Source organism: Copadichromis virginalis, linkage group LG23 (assembly GCF_057382275.1).
Source record: "Copadichromis virginalis isolate Kocher_CV1m ecotype Utaka linkage group LG23, C_Virginalis_male_GT1.1, whole genome shotgun sequence".
NCBI lineage: Eukaryota > Metazoa > Chordata > Actinopteri > Cichliformes > Cichlidae > Copadichromis > Copadichromis virginalis.
In genome coordinates this window covers 37,190,257-37,213,160 of record NC_140639.1, presented here as the reverse complement: position 1 = coordinate 37,213,160, position 22,904 = coordinate 37,190,257, and the positions used below count along the sequence as shown (strand labels likewise).

The following is a 22,904-nucleotide window of genomic DNA, read 5'->3' as shown; positions in this document are numbered from 1 at the left end:
CAGTCTATGTTCTACACCTCACATTTTTTAACAGTAACAAAAAAAATAAAATAAAATGGGTCAGTTGAATTTTGTGAAAAAAATGGTTGACACAATGACTTCAGCAAACTTTTGTCATTCAAACCTAACATTAGGTTCACAGTTTACAAAAGCACTGGTTAAGAAAAACATACCCAAAAACAAACTGATAGAAGCAATATAAAACCACCCCATAAATTTCAATTTTCAAAACACTATACAGGAGTATTTGGAGCCACACATTTCCAGACAGCAGTCTTTTAATATTTAAGGTAAGGAATCAATGAGACACAAGTCTCACACTGTTAAAGTAATTTACAAAGAGTGTAAAACAAGGCAAGCAAAGCAAAAGAATAATATCCCCCCCCCCCCCCCAAAAAAAAAAAAAAAAATCAATAAAGGTTTAGCAGAGGAGACTTTTATAACAGTGATGTATACAGTTGTAGCTAAATCAATACTACATTATGACATCTCTGCTGGCTGTGGTCAGAGATGCAACCAGACACATATTTGGCCACAGAAATAGCTAGCAGGCGTACATAACAAGAATTAAATGTTCTGTAGTTGATACACAGAAATGCAGAGAATTTTTCACCCCAGCACAGTCAGTGACTTGTGCACCAGAAGCTTTGCTAGAAAAACAATAATGAACAGCCACGATTACAAGTATTTGCAGAACTCAAGCAAACTGTTTCTTACACCATCACATTGTTCATAACCAAATTGCACAACGTTCATTATAGCTATGGATGCATGGGCATCCAACCAATGAACAGCAATAAATCTAATCACATCAAATCTAGGCTTAAAGATAAGATAATGTCCAAAACAAAGTCAGGGTTCAAAAACATTTTTTAAAGAAAAAAATAACCATCAGGTTTGGGAAACTGCAGGTATGTGCCAAGTAGGGATGGGTATCGTTTAGGTTTTATCCGATACCGGTGCCAAATCGGTACTTTTGAAACGGTGCCGGTGCTTAAACGGTGCTCGAACCGGTGCTTAAAGAATGGAGAACACAAACTTTGTCCAAAAACCTCTCATGTTCAGCTGGGGTTTTTTGTAAAAAGATAACAATGTGTGCCTTTTCTGCAGCTATGGGGCATATATGGTATCACTCTTGGCTGGAAGCAGTGCTTAAACAATGGAAAAAACACAAACTTTGTCCAAAAACCTCTCATGTTTAACTGTTTCCCACTTTTTCTTTGGTCATTTTAGCCTTTTTGGCCAGGGTGAAGCGAGTATCTGCCATCAAACAAGAAGACAGCCGCATGTAGCTATGATGATGTTTGCTAGTTCACCTTACATGCATTAATGTAATAACGTGGTTAGCCTACTCAACGTAAATTACACACGAACAACATGAAGCTACTCATGCAGAGAAGAACGGCGGCTGCTGCATTATCATCCTCATCATTTCTGCTACACTGGCAGGGCTAGGGGCCAGGACTCTATTCTTCGGGTTTTTGGGGGATGTTGCTCCGGGTCCGATAACTGGCAACCCACCCGACGTGCACGGTGTGAGGTCTCGCAGCAAGCTATCAAATACGGCGCATTTCTCGGCTTTTAAAAAAAACGCTATGCGTCGCCAGCTGTTTCATCGGATTTGAGGTGTTACCTCCTTTGACAGTATCACAGTATCAGCTTAAAGCACTTGTTGCTGCTGAGTTTGCATATTTTGCTGTGAAGTACAGCCAGACTTTTGACCGCTTCGCCTTGGACATTTTTAATCTGTAGCTCTGCTCTAAAAGAACGTACGTACCTGGCCCCGCCTACTATCCTCGGAAACGTAAAATGATTGGCTAGAAGTGTATCACAGCTCAGGAAAAAAAAGCACCGAAATAAAGCACCGAAATGTGCGCTGCTTTTCGGTCTGGTTACTACCGTTTATGTCAGAACCGGTGCCATCATGGCACCGGACACCGGTACCCATCCCTAGTGCCAAGGTAACCAAACACTGTGTATGGATATGTTACATCTGTTTTTCTCACTGAATAATGGATAGGAGTTTTCATGTATGACTTATTTGGGTTCATTTCATGTATAATTGTTAACAGGAATGTATTTTATTCCAATGATAATGTAGCTAGTTACTTTAGGAAAGCTCAGCACACTATAGAACGGAAGCTCTCTCTATTAGGAATACATCTAACAGAACAACGGAGTCCAGTTAAACTGAACTTGTGTGGTTTAAAACTGCTTTGTACCTTCTCTATACTAACTGAAGACTCCAAAGCTGAAAAAGAAACACTGAAATTGCAAAAATCATCAATGTTCCTGGCAAACAAATTGGCAACCACTGATCATTTTCACACATCATTTGTTCATGGATTTGGTTTATTATGAAACAACACCTACTCAGGCAGGTGGCTCAGGAGTTAGAGCATGACATCACTAGACAGGCGGTTCAATCCTTGAAAAAGTGCTTGTATGAATGTGTGTGTGAATGGTGTTTAAAGTACTTTGAGTAATCAAGTAAAAAAGCACTATATGAGAACCAGTCCATTTACCCATCTCCAGTCTTTATGCTACACAAACTACCATCTAGCTTCAGCTCCTTAGTTAATGAAGAGTCACAAGAGGTTTGCTGTTAGAATTATGAACAGCATTAATGGAGGAAAATTCACTGGTTACTTCAAAGGAGAGAATTCGTGTTAGAGCCAGTAGCTAGATATAAATTTAGGCATTTACTTCCAGAATTTACATAGACTGTTGTAAGTATACCTAAACTCTTTCACCACAGCAGGGCCATTGTGGCTACTACATTATTACTGCTGCTAAATGGAAACCTGACACCAAGATAGTGAACCTTGAACTATAGAGTAGCAGAAGACAACACTGTCAACTAAGCACAATAAAGAGTCAGTTGGAGTAGAGCCCCACCATCATCCCATCCTATAGTCAAGACTACTAAAAAGACATAAGCTCTGGATGATCCACCACACAGTCTGCTCCAGCCCCAGTTTTCAGCCCTGGACTCCTGGACATTTAAGATTCAGCTTTATCTGGTTTGCATAGGCAGCAACCTGCCCAGTCAACCTTTCTGACCTGCTCCCTGTTCCCTCAATATCCCAACCCCTTTAAATTCTGCAATAAATATTAATCTTTCTATATAACTCTAGCTTCCTATCTGTTTGTGTTGTCAGCTAATCCTCTTAGCTATGGGTCATCGGATAGGAGAGTGGTTATTAAAATATGTAACCAATAAGCACTGCAAGGCAACCAAGTGTAGCACAATTGTAGAGCTCAGCATTTCAAAAAAAGGGGTAAATATAACCCCTGGAAGGTTCGTGGTATAAATGATCCTTATCATTTGTAATGATCATTGTTGTGTTTTTTCATTTAGGTGTAAGCCATGGATCAGAGACGGCAGTGATTTCTTTTAGTAGTTAGACATTTATTTAAAAATACCAAGGGCGTCCAATTTAAACCCACGGTGGTTCTACTGTTCTAGGATCCAAGTGTACAAGTTAGCAAAGTGGTAGAAAGCTTCCAGTTCTTAGGCACAACAGTCACGCTTCACTGGCCACAGACTTTCAGGACCTCTGTGCTGCCTGGAGGGGAAAAACGTTATTTTAATTCGAATTAACTTAAAAACAGAGTCCAAAGTTCTCTCTCCACCCTATCCACTTTTTTCAGCTCACCTGTCTAGCTGACTCCAGTAGAGATGCTGACTCAGCCTGGCCCATCTGTTGCACCATCCTGTAGAGAGCACCTTCTTTGTTTTGCAGCAGGGTAAAGGGGTGGTCGAATTCCTGGATGGTCCCACTCTCCAGAACCTTAAAAATAGACAAATGTCCTCTTCACCAATAACGGTAAACTTACAGTCCTTTAAAAGCTAGCATGTGAAAAATATATAAAGACTGACACGCTACACAGCAATAATAATGAACTCAAATTAGTTTGAAAATGGTGCTACATCTCAAAAACTACTTTGGAAAATATATCTATAAATTGGGACGATCCTGATTGTAATCTTTACCAATATCAGTTATTTCATGGGCCCAGAACTTTAAATCCATTCACTGTGACTGATTCGTCTGTTATCCAGACATGTAACAGTCCTCTGCAGTCCTTTTTTAAACTGACAACCTGCTAAGGATGAGCCAAACAGGAACCTGGCCAGTGCATGATCGCTTTCACGATCATTAGGCATGGGTACTGATTGACAAAATGCATTTCCCACCCCTATGAAAACTGATTAACACACTGTCAGACTGAAAATGGACAGCTAAAGTTAAAATTTAAAGATCCTCAAGGTGTTCCTGAGAGATAATATGATTATAAAACATGGTTGATTGAAATTAAATTAAACTGCACTGAGACAGAAGAGATGACTCACAAGTATGCGGTCACTGTCTATAATGGTGTTGAGGCGATGCGCGATAGTGATCACTGTGCATTCTTTGAACTTGTCTCGTATGGTTTTCTGGATCAGCTCGTCTGTCCTGTAATCACAGCAACAACCAAAACACAGTAGAAACATATGGGAGAGGTGTGCTGAGAAAACTAGTGGATGTGTAATGACATTTCTGTGTATGCTTTATATGTGCTGGCAATGTGTTTGGAGGACCTCGGGTCCACGTTAGCTGTGGCTTCATCGATGATGAGGATGCGGTTCTTCCTCAGGATGGCTCTGGCTAGACACACCAGCTGCCTCTGACCCACACTGAAGTTGGAGCCCGACTCAGCCAAGACAGCCTCCAACTTTCCAGGGAGCTCCTCCACCACAGACTTCAGCTGTACCTTTGTTTATAAGGAGCAACCATCAAGAGCTGTCTTTGGTTTATTCTTTAAAACAATGTCCTTGATTAGAGTTTCTAAAAACAATCAAATGACATATACAGTGCATCCAAAAAGTATTGACAGTACTTCACTTGCTTCACAGCCTTATTCCAAAATAGATGAATTTCATTTCTCATAAAGTGAAATAAAAACACTGGTGGCCACAAGTGCTATACCCCAGAATCCTAGCAGATGCACCTATGGTAAAAATCCTAGGTGTCTTCCTAGGAAACATGACCTCTGACCTTGATCTTGAGGTTGAGGTCACAGAGATTCAAATTCGTGGTTCAAACTATAATATGAATTTGAAAATCCTACGTCGCCTAGTTCTTGAATTTTTGCATTCGCAAACTTGGGTAAGACCGGCAAGGTGATGACAGCACTCCCTCAGGCTTTTACGGTTGAGGCATAAAAAGTTAGCTTGAAATTCTCGCAAATTTAGAAAGTAGAAAACAAAAATACAACATGTATTTTTCAATGTACATAAGTATTCACAACCTTTGCTCAATACTTTGTTGAACCTTTGGCAGCAATTAGAGCCTCAAGTCTTTTGAAGTATGATGCTACAACCTTGGCGCACATATTTTTGTGCATTCTTCTATGCAGAAACTCTCAAGCTCCATCATGTTGAATGGGGAATGTTGGAACACAGCCATTTTCACATTTCTCCTGTAGCTCAGTGGGGTGGCTCTGGTATCGGCCAGATGATGAGCAGTGCCTGGTTTCCTCCAGACACAAATCTTGGCATTCAGGCCAGACAGTTCAATCTTTGTTTCATCAGACCAGAGAATTTTGTTTATCATGGTCTGGAGCTCAATTTTGAGTATCATGGCAAAGCCTGTGAATACTTATATGCCTCCTGGGCACCTCCTGGGTGAGGTGTTCCGGGCATGTCCACCGGGAGGAGGCCCCAGGACAGACCCAGGACACGCTGGAGAGATTATGGCTGTGTCCCAATTCAGGGTCTGTACGCTTGAAGTACACGCACTACGTATGGTGTGTACTATAAGTATGAGAAGTGCGGAAGTGAGATGCTTGTGAAATGGGACGGTCTAGCCTTCGTCGCGCTGTTCAGGTTGCCTAGCAACCATGATACTAACCGCGAGTAACGTTACATACAGCTTTGTTTGACAGAAATGAAGGAGAAACAAATGTTTTGTTAGTCATGCATTTTCGTCATGACATCACTTTGATTAGTTGAGTATCTGAGGCTGAGACCACGGGACTGTAAAACATGATTGTTGGGCTTCATTTCTGTACTGAGCAGTCATTTCAAGATTAGTCAGTAAATAACAATTAGTTGTTCATGAGACTAAAATCATCCCACTGTGGTAATGTAAATATAATATGGACGCTGAAAGTACAAACATCACTAATGTCACACAACTTTGCCGACATGTGGCCAACAACAATGTTTTAATGTTCTTCATTATTAAACATTCGCACATAAATAAGTGACATCATATTCAGTACTTTGACAGTTCACTCTTCGGCCACTCCCTTCTGCCGTATTTTGCGGCAAAATTCTCCACACCCACCAACGCGCTATGAATTGTGGGATATATGGGACCACGAAGCGTGCACCGGACCACGCTTGATATTTGGGGAAATCGTTTGAAGTACACTTCGGATTGGGACAGCCGTCGTCGCGTGGCGGTGACGTAATCGCACTTAAAATGCGTACTTCAAGCGTGCAGACCCTGAATTGGGACACAGCCCATATCTCTTGGCAGGCCTGGAAATGCCTTGGTCTTCCCCCAGGTAGCCTGGAAGAGATGGCTGGGGAGAGGGAGGTCTGGGCTTCTCTGCTTTGGCTGCTGCCCTGTGACCTGGCCCCAGAGAAACGGAAGAGGGAGGGAGGGAGGCAGGATGGATGTATGGATGGATATTTTTAATAAATTTGCATGAATTTCAAACTTTTTTTATCACTTTCTTAATATGGGTGCAAGGGGTGAAAATGAATTTAATGCAATTTAGAATTAATCTGAAACATGACAAAACCTGGAAGAAGTGAAGTGCTGTGAATAATTTGGTGCACTGCAATATGTATTATTAACATAAAATCACTCAAAAGAAATCCAGCTTAAGTGCATATACTGTACCTACACAGTATACTTTCTGTCTAGCCAAAGAATTTTTAACACAAAAATGCCGGTTTGATCTTTAAAGACAAAGTTAATTCATCCATATATTTTTCAAAGCATAGTTGAATCCCAGATATTTATTAGTACAAGGGTATATGTATATGATATAAGTTATGTGTATATAGATTTACAATAATTTAAGTAAATTTCTGCAATAAAGAGACCGGAGGGGAGGGCATGCTGTGAAACAACTGGAAGCTGTAACTAAAGTCCCGGATGGGATTACTAGCCTCTTCCAGAGCTTTCCACAGGTCTTCATCTCTATGCTGGTTAAAAGGGTCCAGGTTTGTCCTCACAGTGCCAGTAAACAGAACTGGGTCCTGGAAAACAAAGAAGAGAGAAGTGAGGCAGAATCACAGATATACTTGATTTGAGCATAAATACAAGGTGTATTAATCAGTTTCATACTACACATTTTCATTTTTAATTTAATTTAATTTGCTTTCATTTTGTTTTTCTTGTTTTTACTTCCTCAAAAAATAAGCCTTGAAGCCCCATATTCTTTTACCACTGCTTGGCTTACAAACGAACAGATCCTTAGAGTCAAGGGTCACAGAGGAGTTTGTTTTATAACTTCAGCACTTTGCTACAAAGCTCTACATGCAGGTCCACACAAGTGTTACATTATAAAATCCTCCCAACAGGTGATGATAACACGATAAGATACACAGCAGTGCATGGGCAGAAGCAAAGAAGAACGTGGGTACTAAACACGAGTGCAAAATTATGTAGGCCTACGATTTAAGGTCTCTCTCATCAGGCAGGTGTTCTGTGCAGCCACAATACATTTTCCTCATAAATTCCAGCTATGAAATGAAATATCAAAAAACACAATAGGCAGAATAGGTGTCATCTGATGTTGTACCTGAGGAATGATGGACATCTTCTGGCGCAGGTCATGGAGGCCGATCTCAGAGGTCACAACACCATCGATGTAGATCTTCCCCTGGGGCTCTGCCAGGCGGAAAATAGCCGAGACCAGAGAGCTTTTCCCCGCTCCTGTTCTACCCACAATACCGACCTGACCCAGACGAACACACAGAACATCAACAGCTGATCATCACTCAGACCCACCCACTATCTGTCTGCAAACAAATGTGTCACCTTCTCTTTGGCATGAAACGTGGCACTAATCTCTTTGAGGACCGGCGGTCCGTCTGTGTCGTAGAAGAAGTTCACTCGATCAAAGGTTATCATTCCTTGGCTCAGCCAATCAGAGGGAGGATGCTGCTGAGTTTCCCAGGGCCCTTCATTTTTTAGCTCAGTGTACTCCACCACCCTCTCCACTGATGTCATCTGAAAAAATCACGAGCTACCTTCAGCAGGTCATAACAGCATGTCATGTGAATATCTGATAACAGAAGAAAAAAGCCTTAAATTTAAATGTCACTCTGTTTTTACCATGTTCTCCACCTCGGCACTTTGTCTCACTGTCCACTGGAAGTTTCCCATCAGTGTCACAGCATAGGTAAGAACCAGGCCTACCTCTCCAGCCACCAGCCCTAATAAATTTAAGAAGGAAAAAAAAAAGACTACGTGAGTTTGTTCTTCTAAACCTATTTAACAAAGTGTTGAATTGGCCAGTGTGCTGCCAGTTTAGCTTTTGTAGCTTTAGCTTGGACTCTGGTATTGCAGTCAGTAACACATTGCCATCTTTACATAATTTTTAGTCAAATCGTTTTGTAACTGCAAAAGTACAAGATCATTGTGCAAAGAAAGTGACACTAGTAAGAGACATGAAAGCAAAAGACATATATTCACTGAGATGGTTCTACCTTCATAATATTGGGAGTGATCCTGAATGTTACTTGAGCTTTATAGCAAGACGAGTAAAGAAAAACCCTTTTACCCAGTGGATCATTTTTCTCTGTTTTATTTAAACCACAAAAGAGAAACTAAAACTGCATGCAGATAACAGATCTCAAATTACATGCATCATTTGCAAGGTCTCCAATCATCAGGAGTCTAAGGAGCTTGGAAAGAAAAGCGTCTGGACTTCTTTAAATTTCCTTGAAGATGTTTCACCTCTCATCCAAGAAGCTTCTTCAGTTCTAAGAGTAATTGGTGGAGAGTCCCAGATTTTAAGCCCTATCTGAGTGTTCCCCCAAGAGGGACATGGACCCCCTATTGATCCTCTACCTAATCACACGAGCCAAGGTGTGAAAACGGGTGTGGGTCACAATCAACCAAGGTTTTGTGTGAACCCACTGTTAAGCCTAGCCCGACCCTAATCAGGAGCTTTAATTAACTAATTAATAAAAAATTTAAAAAAAAGCAAAGCCAGTAACGTAACACCGTAAATAAGACAGGACTGAGACCTTGGTAAAAATCATGCGATGCCACACAATTGCTCTGAATCAAGATAGGAACAGAATTAATCAGTATTTGAGATTATTGAAGGAGAGTTAAATGAATGGACTGTTGCAGATGATTTTTGCAGATGATGTGGTTCTGTTGGCTTCATCGGGTGAGGGCCTCCAGCTCGCACTGGAACGGTTCGCAGCCGAGTGTGAAGCAGTGGGAATGAGGATCAGCACCTCCAAATCTGAGGCCATGGTTCTCAGCCGGAAAAGGGTGGAGTGCCCACTCCGGGTCGGGGATGAGTTCCTGCCCCAAGTGGAGGAGTTCAAGTATCTCGGGGTCTTGTTCGCGAGTGATGGGAGAAGGGAGCCGGAGATCGACAGACGGATTGGGGCTGCAGCTGCAGTAATGCAGACGCTGCACCGGTCCGTCGTGGTGAAGAGGGAGCTGAGTGTAAAAGCGAAGCTCTCAATTTACCGGTCGATCTACGTCCCTACCCTCACCTATGGCCACGAGCTGTGGGTAGTGACCGAAAGAACGAGATCGCGGATACAAGCAGCAGAAATGAGCTTCCTCCGAAGGGTGGCTGGCCTCTCCCTCAGAGTAGAGCAGCTGCTGCTCCACATCGAAAGGAGCCAGCTGAGGTGGTTCGGGCATCTGACAAGGATGCCCCCTGGGCGCCTCCTGGGTGAGGTGTTCCAGGCATGTCCCACCGGGAGGAGGCCCCGGGGCAGACCCAGGACACGCTGGAGAGATTATATCTCTCGGCTGGCCTGGGAACGCCTTGGTATTCCCCCGGATAAGCTGGAGGAGGTGGCTGGGGAGAGGGAGGTCTGGGCCTCTTTGCTTAGGCTGCTGCCCCCGCGACCCGGCCCCGGACAAAGCGGATGAAGATGGATGGATGGATGGACGTTGTTAATTCTTTACCATCTCTGAGTAATATCAAGCCAAATGCTGTGAGGGTAATAAATATGGAGCAAATGCTGTCGAGGCGTAGTGCAAACCAGCGGGAGGTCATCAGGAACAAAAACCAGGCCTCTGAAACAAAAGAGCAGAAAAAAACCTGAGACTGAGTTACTGAGATTTGAACTTGAGTCAACAATACTCCATCAGCATTTTACAGCTCAGGGGTACAAAACTGCAAAGGCAGACTTATTTTTTGTATCTGGATTACTACAGGGCAAGTAATAGACTTGGTTTGTCGTTCAATTTCTTATTTGTCTTCTTTTTGCTTCGTTAAGCAGATACATCATACATTGAAACCCTGACTGCAGTGGCCTGGGTTCAAGTCTTCACCATTTTGCTGCATGTCTTTCAAAAATGCACCATAGTAAAGTTGTCTCACAGAATTTTTGGACTTAACACTGAAAATTAATCAGTCACTTTACAAATTCCAGTCAGCCTGGAAAGTGTAAATGTTTATTCTCAAAGAGTAAACCTGAGTGAAGGTCCTGATGGGCATCAAAGTCTTTCTTTAACTTCTCTTCTGATCTGGAAGCTCTGATTGTAGAAAGACCATTAAGGGAAGAGGACAGGTGTGAGAGAACTGGACTCCGAGCTGTAGAAAGGGCAAAATGAAAAGACAAGAACTACTTTTGCTGGCCCTTTCAGATTATTTTTTCCCCCAAAACAAATTATATAAATAATAAATCAACATACTTGTTGACTCAAGGCGTTTGATATCACGTGAGGTACGAAGGTACAAGCTCCTCAAATACAGAAAGATTAACAGGAGAGGCACAACAGGGATGAGGATGAGAGGAATAACTGAGGCTGCCACCGCGATAACGCCAACATTCTGTAAAAATAACTTAAAAAAAACATCATATAATGAAAAATAATGAAAACACTGAAAGATCTTGTTAAGTCAAAATAAAGAAAACATGGACCAAAGTAATGAGTGCTACACCTTCTAATCATTTAAGTAATAGTGGCAACTGTCAGTTCATGAAATTTCTTCCCTCCTAGATATTCCACATTCAGCTTTAAGTGGAGCCATTTAGCAACCACAGCATGAAGTTGCAGAGTTACAGAGTGGGGTCACTCTGCTGAGGCACATAGCGCGTTTAAAAAACTACCAGTGCTCAAAAAGCATACAAAAACTCTATGCTGGAAGTCCCAAAAACGTGATTATGTTCATCTGGACGTAGTGTTTTCAGTGGGAGAAACCTCCGGCAGAACCAGGCTCAGGGAGGGGCGGGGCCATCTCCCGTGACCGGTTGGGGTGGGAGAAGGAAAACAGGATAAAAGACATGCTGTGGAAGAGAGCCAGAGATACCTCCCCAACCTTATAAACAGCACATTTGTACAATGACTGAAACCAGCCCAATGAATGAACAATGGCCTGTGGGGTCAGTTCCTTGATTGTTAATATGCAAATTGCCATGACCATTGATCAACAATTACTGATCAAAGCCCATTGATCAAGGGCATGGGTAAAATTCACAGAGAGTTGGGGTATGGCTGCAATCACAGCATTGTAAGTTGGTGAAAGATGTACCCTTAGGCCCCCTCCTCGATTCAGAGATGGTCTTTCCCTTTTCACGTAAATGGCCTCCTTGACTCCACGCTCAAACCAGCGTTCCTCCCTATCCAGGATGTGTAATCCTCATAAACTTGGGGAAACCTGCAGTCAGTCCAGACTGAAGAAGTCACTTGGATGAGTGATGAAACGTTTCTCCCACAAAATGCTATGTCAAGATGAACAGAATCAATTTTTTGGGATTTCCTTACATGGATGATTGAGCATGTATGCTTGAAGGTTCATAGCATGGGTTTCTGTGGACAAGCAGCTCCTGTAAATGTAACATGGTGTAGGTGGCACAGTATTTTTGTCTACATATGTATATAATTTATGGTAGTCTTTACTTGATAGAAGTCCACAAAGGTGATAGGTAGCACGGAGTCCATTTGGCTGACATCTTTGGAAAACCTGTTGAGTATTCTTCCTACAATGCAGACACAGTTTTAATTAACAGGACTATGTTGTTAAAGGGCAGAATGTCAACTTGAAAATATTCTGTGTTATAAGTGGATGTGAGGCCTGCAGTTCAGACTTTAGGAGTTTCTGGCTAATGTGTGTGATTGCTTATTGAAAATGGTTTAAAAATGAAATTAAAAATGAAATTAAACCAAATCTGTGAGCAGAATGTGAGAAAATAACAGCTTTAAAGTTATGTCCTAGATGTTTATGCAATCTATACAGAGATCTCAACTAAAGTAAGCAGGCTAACATGTTAATACCAGCCTTAAAAGCTTTCAGTGTCTCCGGTGTTATTGGATAGTTAGCAAGATTTAATTCTGCGGTTTGTCTTTTAAACATTGGGGATTGATACCTACGAATTTTCCAGTGAAACACTGCCCCAATTGGTGACAGTTTTGATTTATTTTTGAATTAGAGTTGTAGAGGCTAAGCCTACGCTTGAAGCCACTGAGGTGGTCGTTAACGGGGGTGACGCGATGTCACTGGTATGCATGAATTAAGTTCACAGTCCAATAAATCCAGCAGTATGTATCTTGTCCTTTTTGGTCTTTATTCTGTATCGCCTTAGCATAACAGCGCAACGATCACAAACTGTTTGCCTTCTCAATGACACACCTGACGCCGATTACGTGCGTCTACCTTAAATACCTTTACATTACATAATCAAAACAGAAAAAGGTGACCTCTAGTGACCACATAAGGTATTAACCCAAGAATGGCTCCTACACCCCGGCCCCTAATTGAAATGGCTATCAGACATGGCAATTCTAATCACAAAGAAAATAAGGAGCCACTAATACAGTCTACTTTAGACCTATACATTCACATAAATAAACATAAGTAACACACTTTTAGATTACAGTCTCATGTAACAAGCAAAGTTTAGTTACAGGTCTTTCCAGAATATTAGTCTTTGTTTTTAAACGTGCAGATCGCACAAGTCCTTTTTTGTCACGAATGGCTTCCAGAACTCTTCCAAGTGGCCAGGAACCACGCGGTGCAGAAGAATCCATTATAATGACTATATCTCCAGGTTTTAGATTCTTCTTCTTTTGGTTCCATTTTTGTCTCTCCTGTAACAAAGGCAGGTATTCGCGTATCCATCGTTTCCAAAAAAGATCTGAGATGTACTGAGCCTGTTTCCATCTTCTCTTCAGATACATATCCTGAGGGTCAAATAGTCCGGGTGGTAAAGATGGTTTTCCTTTCATCAGGAGGATGTGATTTGGTGTAAGTGGCTCTAGGTCTTTTGGATCATCAGAAAGCTTTGTGATGGGTCTGTCATTTAAAATTGCTTCAATTTCACATAGAACTGTATTTAATCCATCGTCGTCCAACTGTTGTTGCTGAAGAACGGATTTCAGAATTCTTCTGATCATACGAATTATCCGTTCCCAAGTTCCACCATGATGTGATGCTCCAGGCGGATTAAAACTCCTGGCTCCTACAAGAGTCTTACATTTTACACCTTTAAACAATGGACCATGGTTCAGGGGGTTGGGAAGCTCATCTTGTAACCGGAAGGTTGCCGGTTCGATCCGAAGCTCTGTTTGTCTTGGTCGTTGTGTCCTTGGGTAAGACACTTCACCTGGTGATGGCCAGAGGGGCTGATGGCGCGATATGGCAGCCTCGCTTCTGTCAGTCTGCCCCAGGGCAGCTGTGGCTACAACTGTAGCTTGCCTCCACCAGTGTGTGAATGTGAGAGTGAATGAATAGTAGAATTGTAAGCGCTCGGAGGCTCTAGAAAAGCGCTATATAAATGCAATCCATTATTAACAAACACTAGGCAGATAAATATGTGACTGTTTCCTCTTAAAAATAAAAATAAATCCTGTGTAGGCCTCACCTATGGGGTTGACATCAAAGAAGCTAACAGGAGTGTGGAGCACAGCACTAAACATGCTGTTGTGAAGAGTCTGAGCTGATCTCACCAGCCCATGAAATATCACCAAACTCCTGGCAAAACCAAAGACCACAGCTGCTGCTGTCAAACCTAAAAGTAAACACAGCAGGACTATATTAAAAAAATAGTTTGGTATTTGATTTACAGCAGGATATTCTACCAAGTAATATAACATAATGGACACTAAACACATGGTAGTCAACAATAGTATGTGAAGATTTCAGTAAGAACTACAGGACTGAAAGGCTTACCTGAATAAATGCTGAGGTAAAAAGAGAGATTAAACTCTTGGTATGAACTAGTAACATTCATTCCACTTTTAAGGCTAACAGCAGTGACTCTGCTGTTTGTGCCGTTTGTAAAATCATCTCTTGCCCTGTCAGGTGAGAAGACAATTAAACAAAGTGTGAAACATAAGAACATCACTTAAACAGTCTAATAAAATGTTCTGTAATTAAATGAATAGAAAAGTAAGCTACTGGCTCTGTAGAACTGGACTAAAGTCCTGATCTACCACTAATTTCTTTATACTTTGCTTGCAAAATGGGACACACGTGTAGTGAGTTATTGAAAACATACATAGAAATGCAGAACAGAAGGAAAAAATAGATTTATTATTTTTTTGCCTTCCCACTGTCCCCAAAGCGCTTGCTGTTTTATCAAATCTCTTTGTAGGGCCTTTACATTACAATATATCTAAAAACGTTTTAGCTCCTTAGAAGCAAATTATAAAGAAATGAGGTGTATCTCAAGACTTGCACAGTGTTACACAGTACTAAAAGTGTGTTGAGTTCTCACCAGTATACCAACCACCAGTCCTGAAGGATATATGCCACCTATTGAAAAGAAACAAACAATAAAAAAAAAGGTTCAACTTGGTTTTGTTTCTTATGTTCACAATGAATAAAAACATTGCATTAAAAATCTCCATTCACTTGCTAATGGTACCATAAGAGGTCTGTGACTTACCTCAGCTAGAATACTGAGAAATACTATAACCATTAAAACCAGAAGGCTACAGCCTGCCGTGAAGTATGTAAAATAAATGTGACTGCTGACATTTCCTTCAGCTCGTGTCTCCTCTGCAATAGTTTGAATAGCTTCAACCTGCAAAACAAGAAATGATCCAGGCACATCTTTATACTTGAACATAGTTTTACTGTTTGTAATCTCAGAACAAAGCTGACACTTCATGATAGTGCATCTAAAATAATATTAGTGAGAAATATATATATCATGAAAACCTGACCTCAACTCAACAGAACACCTTTAGGATGAATTAGAGCAAGGACCGTGAGCTAGTCCTTCTTGTCTGACCTGATAAATGTGTTTCTGGATGAATGGTCAAATGAGCAAATACTTTTGACAGTATAGTTTTTTCTTATATATTTATTACATGTAACGTGAAATTTGACTGAAAGGAACCGTAGAGTAGGAAAAGGTGAGAATTCTTTCAAAGCTGTTGAAAGGATTGTCAAGAATAGCTGATTTAAGAAATTGGGAGACCTCACATGGAGCGGAAATGGACACATAAAGATGAGCTGAAAGCTGCCATCAAAGCAATCTTAGCTTCAGTAACAACTTTACAGTGCCTGCATGCTGATTACCTACACACCACATTACATGGATGCAGTAATTCAGTGTTAAGTGTATAAGTGCAGTGTATATGTACCATCCATTACCATATCATGTACCATGAATGAACACCACACAGCACCATATCAGCTCAATAAAGCAGTTCACTCTCGGACTGCAGGCTTACTTGTTGTTGCTACAATATTTGGAAGGCAGAGCCTTCAGCTTTCAGGCCCCTCTCTGTACAGCCAGCTTCTAGTATGGATTCAGGAGACAGACACCATCACTACTTTTAAGATTAGACTTTTTATAAAGCATTAGTAAGAGCTGGATCAGGTGACCCTCAAGCCTCTTTTAGTTACACTGCAATAGGTCTAGGGTGCCATGATGCGCTAAGTGTTTCTTCTTCACTCATCTTTTTTTTACTTTTTAAGAGGTTGAGGATTTGAGATAGTTGATTTGGGGTTAAATTTTCTGTGTTGTTTTAATTTTCATACATTTTCATGATTTTATTACTTCACCCCTTCACTTCACCCGTTGCCTACTGGTGGTGGTCAGAGGGCCCGGTGGCGCCAGTGTCCGGCAGCCTCGCCTCTGTCAGTGCGCTCCATGGCAGCTGTGGCTACAATGTAGCTTGCCATCAGCAGTGTGTGAATCTGTGTATGAATGTGTGTGTGAATGGTGAATGACTGAATGTCGTGTAAAGCACTTTTTGGGTCCTTAGGGACTAAGTAAAGCACTATGCAAATACAGGCCATTTACCATTTATTAACACATTAACTAATTACTTAGAGCAGGGGTGCCCAATCCCAGTCCTCGAGAGCTACCGTCCTGTAGCTTTTAGATGCATCCTTGTTCAAATCAAATGAATCAAATGAATGGCTTGTTATCAGGCCTTTGCCAAACTTGATGGCATGCTGAAGAGGTAATCAAACCGTTTGATTCAGCTGTGTTGGAGTAGGGATGCATCTAAAAGCTGCAGGACAGTAACTCTCGAGGACTGGGATTTGGCACCCCTGACTTAGAGTAAGTGAACTTCTCCAATAGCTACCTGAAGTTAGCATATCTTTTCTAGCCAAATGGCTATCAGATAATATCTACAAATGTCACATATTAGAAGAAGTAATAAATGGACTTGTTTATATACCATGGTACCATATAGAAACTTTAAAGAAAAAGAGAAAGGACAATGCATGGGGGTCTATGAAAATTAATTACATTTTTAAAAAACTGAAGGTAAAACAACACTATTTTGTAAAAATAGCAATGTTCAATCTCTTTAGTAAATATACATACAGGAAGATGCTCAGTGTAGGTGCTTTCTGGTGGAAGGGGGCAGTTGAGGAAACAGTGTGAACTGTGAGAATCATTTGTCCACCGACTTTGTAAAGACAGTTTTTCTGGGTCAGCAAATGGAGACAATTGCTCCTGCTCCTCATCACGTCTCAGCAGGGACACCATATCGAGGTCAGAGGACTGCAGCTCACTGTAGCTTCCCTGGACCATGATTTGACCCTAAAGATGCAACAAAGGAAATCAGTTACTGGACATCTAGGCTGCTGTTCTTTTGGTATATGGATAGTCCAATGGGGGGAAAGGGGGTTGTTCACTGTTTGTAACCCCTGTAGGCTCTACCCTACAGGGGTACCCCAAGACAAACCTTTGCACTTAACCAAGTGAATCTGGAATCTGGGACTCTATAACCCCCTAAAACCCAGTGCATACAATCCTCATCTCCCTTTGAAACACGGGAACAGGTAGAAGTCAAAGGCGTCAAAGGCTTCAATGTAGGAAAGTGTTTACTGAAACTTCTCCAAACAAAGAAATCAAACTCATAAAACCCGAGAAGAATGAGTACTGAGGTCAATCTTAAGGGTGGGTCTGTATGGTCAATGAAACTTTGGAACTCCAAATGTGTGCTCCAAACACAAATACAAAACATCTTAACCACACGGAAAACCATTTTATAAATCTGTACATCCAAACCTAAATAAATGCTGCTTGTTTACGCACAACTTCAAGTTCAGAAATTTTATTATGTTCTTTCAAAAAATCTTCCTGTGCACACAAATATCTAAAAATACACATAACCCTTTGCCTCACTTACAAAACCTTAAGTGCACATGCACGAATCATTCATTACATACAGGTCACATCGCATGTCCACATAGGGTTTTGAGACCCAGGTAGTTTCACACAGATCCACAAATCTAAGCTGTGTTCAAGTCCCAGCAGAAAACTGGGACATCTGTGCTTCCACTGTCCACTGTTCCATTGCCAAGGTTTGTCTGACTTGATGTCAGCTGAGAGCAGAAATGTCCAGGATTAGCAATTAAGCTAACAATAATGTTGCTGTTTTCAGAGAATAGTAAGATTAACATCAAAGTTTTATTTCACATTAAATGGATTAGCATATACCCACTTCAGAGGATGGTCCACAGTCCTGTACAACCATGGTGTTGTGAGTGAAAATTAAAGTGATGTTATGTGTATGCACAGAAAGATTTTTGAAAGAGAAGATGATCAGATTTCTTAAATTGAACTTAAAAAGTTGTGCATAAGTGATCACAATGCATTTAGGTGTGGATGCACAGATTTGTAAAATACTTTTACCTGTGGTCAAAATGCTTCGTATTTGTTTCGATTTTAGAAATGGTTGAAATGTCACCATTTATACATATATACATATATAGGATTATGACTAACACTGACACAAGCGACAGCATTAATAAAACCACAGACAGATGAGTAGCAGTTATGTCCTTACAGTGTAAGACAGCTCTTCTGAGAAACCTTGGATCCTGACATTCGTGGTCCTATATACACATATCACCATCTAAACAACAGGTTCTCAACAAGTGCAAATACATCTAATGGACAAGAGCTCCCCAGTTTACAGCTAAACCAGCCCCAAACATTCTTTTAAAAAGCCAAAGCCCCAGCAGGCAACCCACAGGACCGATAATGTCCAGGTGCATGAAACCACTAAACTGTCATGATTCTGGGTCTTCTGGCCCAATGTTTTGAGTATGTTTATGTTTAAGTTTATTAGGTTCTCTAATAGGGCTGGGTATCGTCACTGATTTCTAGAATCGATTCAATTCCGATTCACAAGGTCCCGAATCGATTCGATCCACGATTCGATTTAATTCGATTCGATTCGATTTAAATCTGGGAAATTTTGACAGTCAGAGATATAATTCAGATCAGGACATTTACATATGTTTGTATCTATAAAAAGGAAGCTGACACTCTCAAGACTTTATCCAAGGTGTGAGCATCACAGCAGATGCCTTTGTGTCAAAGTAGCTGAAGATAAAACACAGAAAAACATGTAGGTGATTTTCCTGGCCTGGGATTTTATAAAAATATTCTGCAGTACATCAAAAACGAAAGAAAACCATTAATTAATCAACATTACCTCTGACGTTACAGCGGTTTTATTAGAGACATGGCTAAGCATTTTGCATTTTGAATAATTTTAAAAAGTTTCAATTTGTTCAGTATTGTACAGCAGAAATGAGGTTTTCTTTTCGGAAGAATGTAAAAGGGGAAAAAACAGCGGCCGGCAGCGCTGTAAGCAACAGTAGACTTGTGTAACAAGCAAGCGAACAATGAAGAAAGCGAAACTGTTCAAGAGAGGGGGGGGAGGAGGGAGAGAGGGAGAGAGAGAGAGCTGCGCATCGCAATGGAAGCAAAACAGTAAAAGAGTGAATTCATGACGATGTTTATGTGAAGCGTTTGGATCTTCTTTTGCTGCTGATTCGGTCAATATTGTTTGGAGAGAGATCAAACTAACAGCTATAGAATCAGCGCATAAAGGGCGTGAACACAAAGCGCGGACCCGGATCAGCGAGCTGTCGGCTTTCAGCCCCGACTGTGAGAAAGGCGACATCTAACTGATTCTGATCCGCGGGTCGCGCTGTGTGTTTAAGTCTATGTGCAGAATCCCTGTACCTGCTCTCATTTACTGTTTGGTGGTTCTTGAAATTTTGTGAGATGTCACCAGAGATTCTGGCATTTCGGACAAAATAAATTTATATTAAAAAATCGATTCAGGATTTTAATGAATCGATTTTAATCGATGAATCGATTATAAAAACCCACCCCTATTCTCTAAGTTCAATTCTATTGTGCATAGGTTGCCGTTACAGTTCACTGTTTATTAGATTCCCCTTGCGTCTTCACCCCTGTTTTTAAGTCTCCCTCACCCCTCATGTGTTTCATATCTGCGTTTCTTATGTTGTCAAGCTTGTGTTGTCACGTCTGTGTCTCGTTATGTTTCCCATTTTATTTTGAAGAGGTCTGGTGTCCCATGTTCTTCGTGTTTAGTTTTGCTCTTCCCCTGTGACATGTTAATTTGTGTCAGCTGTGTCCCTATGTGTTTCCACTTCCCCTGATCACCTCCAGTGGGTGGTCGTCTGCTATGTTCATGTCATGTTTCCAGGTTTTTCTAGGAATCCATGCCAGGTCTAAATGTTCAAGGTTTGTGAGGTCATGTTTTAATCTTAGTTCACCCAGTTTAGGTTATTGTTTACTTTCGTCTTTGCCTTTTGTTTTGTACCATTTTGCCAGCCTTAATAAACAGCTCATTTTTGTTATGCTCAAGTTTTGTCTCTTTGCATGTCTGCACTTCCACGTCCTCACTCCTCACAGTCGGCTGTCCGTCGGCAGCCATACTGTGACATAAACAGCCCAGGTTCATTACTGAATGGGTGAGAACCTTTTTTGTGGTTTTAATGTCGCAGCTGATCAGGTTATTGTCACCATGTCAGGCCAAGTCTGACCGACTAGGCAGGATTCTGCTGTGGGAATGCTTTATTTATTGCAATGGCATGGTTAAGAAGCAGGAGGCAGGCTTCCTTCAAGCAATTTTCTTTTGCAGGAGTACAAACCTCCTTCAGGACCAGGATCTGGTCAACTTCCCTCAGATGTTGCAGCTGATGTGTGACCAGGATACGACACTTGTTCTTCAGCAAGCCACAGATACACCTGATCATAAGCACAGACAGGTGTACACATTTCATAAATAAGAAGTGGAACTTTTCTCCTTTTAAAAATCTCATAGGTCCATACTGCACGACACAACGCAGCTGTGTAATGCGAGCTCAGTCCTCAAGATCCAGATTCATTGTTTGCGTTTGTTTAAAGTGATTACAATATTGGAACTATGACACATTTATAGCTGACTTGTGTAAAATTTGAGTAAGAGAACATTTAAAAGGTCAAACAGGATGTGTGGCAGAAAATATATTTCTACAGGGGGAAAAAAGCAAAAAGTCTGTGGCTGTGATAGAGCAGAAAAGGATCTGTGTGCATTACCTCAGCAGTATGTACTTAAAGAAATCTTTATGGCTTTTTCTCCTTATCTCTGTGTCAACTGAGAGGCTTTAAAAGGACTGGTAACAGTTAAATAATGCTTATTTGGAACTGCCAATCATGCAGTGCAACTAAAATAAAAATCATGGCTCGATGTGAGCATAATAATCCCACTTCTAAGTTTATCAGTGATAGTATTGTTGGGTCTTTACTTTACAGTATAAAGTGCCATGAAATGACCGGTGTTGAATTGAAAACTCAAATCTAACCTTACAATTAATAATTCCCTTCGTTTCTATAAAACAGAGATATGTAGCATGTAGAATATACTATACTTCATGTGTATGAATACATATGGGTATCTCTTTGGGACACAGATAATTGTGAGCAGTCATTACTTGTCGAAAAGATGTTTTCCAACTTCTGCATCCACAGCACTTAAAGGGTCATCCAGGAGGTAGATGTCTGCATCCTCATACACAGCCCTGTAAAAAAACAAGGGCTTTGATTATGGCATGTGAAGTAGAACAACTATAGCAACAGTAGTGTGCATACCTGGAGGTTTAAAAAAATTGCCCGAACATATAGGTTATTGCTGCCTCTATTTTAGGCTGCCTAATAACTCAGAGAAGGAATTCAAATCTGTTGAGGATTATACTAAAAATGGATTTCTCTCCTGTGCATAACAATGCCATAACTGCTGTGACTGTTGTCGTACCTCGCCAGGTTTACACGAGCTTTCTGTCCACCACTGAGTGTGGCTCCTCTGTCTCCAATCAGTGTTAGGTCTCCATCTGGGAACATCTCCAGGTCCTGCACAAAATGTACGTGTAACAAAAATAAATGTGAATGCCAAAAATAGGGGAACATTTTAGTCATTTGATAAATATTGGCAGTTTGGTTTTGTTCTTCAGAATATTAGCAAAATAGGCTATCCTGTACTATAAGCACAGATAGAGATTCCAGGACAAGTATTAATGATCGAAACGCAGACTAGGCATTAAAAACATAAGAGGAAAGGAAAAACCTGAGAATAACTAACAAAGAAACTATGAATACAAAACATAAAATCAGAATGAAAACACAACCCAAGCAAACATAATATTCAACAGAAAATTACAACATAGGTTACAACAAGGTCATACAGAAAATATCAAACTGAAGACTGAGATTCCAAAGCTGAAAAACGCTGGGTACAAAACCCAGAATCATGACTAGAAGAAGCCTGAGTTGTGGACATGCATCTGCTTCTCTGTAAAGTCCGGGTCCATGAAATCCACAGTAGTAGTTCAGGCTTTAGAAGCTTTTCAGTCATAGTTTTTCAAGTAGTATTTCTACATTGTCATGAACACAATATTCCGTTTTGATAGAACACATTAGCTCACCTTCTTCAGAGCACAGGCTCTAAGGACCTGCTCATATTTCTTTGGGTTAAGTTCTCTCCCAAAAAGGATGTTGCTGCGAATGGTTCCAGGGAACACCCACGGTTGCTGGGATGCGTAGGTTAGCTGACCTTTGACCTTCAGTGTGCCTGTATCACGAGGAAGCTCTCCCAGGATTGCACTTAGCAGGGATGACTGAGGAAAACATGGATGTCATGCATGTAAGCTGGGTAAATTGCTTTTTTTTTTTTTTTTTGTCAGTGACAAATACTGCAATGGTTTAGCACTTTGTTTCCAAGTTGCTATGGTGCAATGGCCCAGACAAATTCTGGACCTCAACACAACTCAAACACCTTGGCAGAACCATAAAAGAGCTGTGTATAAACATATGCCTCTAAACCTGAATAAACTGAATAATGACTGATAAAGTCATACAGATCAGATTTAGCTGATCTTTAGCTACTTTTGTTAAATGTGAATGTACAAGGTACTGAATC

At 40.9% G+C, this 22,904-nt stretch overlaps 1 protein-coding gene across 1 annotated transcript in view; it reads right to left on the bottom strand.

The window, feature by feature from the left end:
• Window positions 1-620: 620 nt before the first annotated feature.
• Window positions 621-22,904, bottom strand: part of LOC146681530 (ATP-binding cassette sub-family C member 4-like) — a 39,553-nt gene continuing 17,269 nt past the window's right edge. Inside the window, exons 11-31 of the mRNA XM_085448125.1 lie at window positions 22,411-22,602; window positions 21,744-21,838; window positions 21,424-21,510; window positions 20,602-20,698; window positions 17,003-17,221; window positions 15,101-15,238; window positions 14,930-14,967; window positions 14,383-14,507; window positions 14,075-14,221; window positions 12,114-12,193; window positions 10,905-11,055; window positions 10,684-10,803; window positions 10,173-10,283; window positions 8,346-8,446; window positions 8,049-8,240; window positions 7,810-7,965; window positions 7,175-7,264; window positions 4,589-4,761; window positions 4,358-4,463; window positions 3,660-3,794; window positions 621-3,569 (exon numbers count right to left, since the gene is read on the bottom strand). Of these exons, the coding sequence (XP_085304251.1) occupies window positions 3,552-3,569; window positions 3,660-3,794; window positions 4,358-4,463; window positions 4,589-4,761; window positions 7,175-7,264; window positions 7,810-7,965; window positions 8,049-8,240; window positions 8,346-8,446; window positions 10,173-10,283; window positions 10,684-10,803; window positions 10,905-11,055; window positions 12,114-12,193; window positions 14,075-14,221; window positions 14,383-14,507; window positions 14,930-14,967; window positions 15,101-15,238; window positions 17,003-17,221; window positions 20,602-20,698; window positions 21,424-21,510; window positions 21,744-21,838; window positions 22,411-22,602 (2,571 nt within the window). The 3' untranslated portion in view covers window positions 621-3,551. The remainder of the gene's footprint in view (window positions 3,570-3,659; window positions 3,795-4,357; window positions 4,464-4,588; window positions 4,762-7,174; window positions 7,265-7,809; window positions 7,966-8,048; window positions 8,241-8,345; window positions 8,447-10,172; window positions 10,284-10,683; window positions 10,804-10,904; window positions 11,056-12,113; window positions 12,194-14,074; window positions 14,222-14,382; window positions 14,508-14,929; window positions 14,968-15,100; window positions 15,239-17,002; window positions 17,222-20,601; window positions 20,699-21,423; window positions 21,511-21,743; window positions 21,839-22,410; window positions 22,603-22,904) is intronic.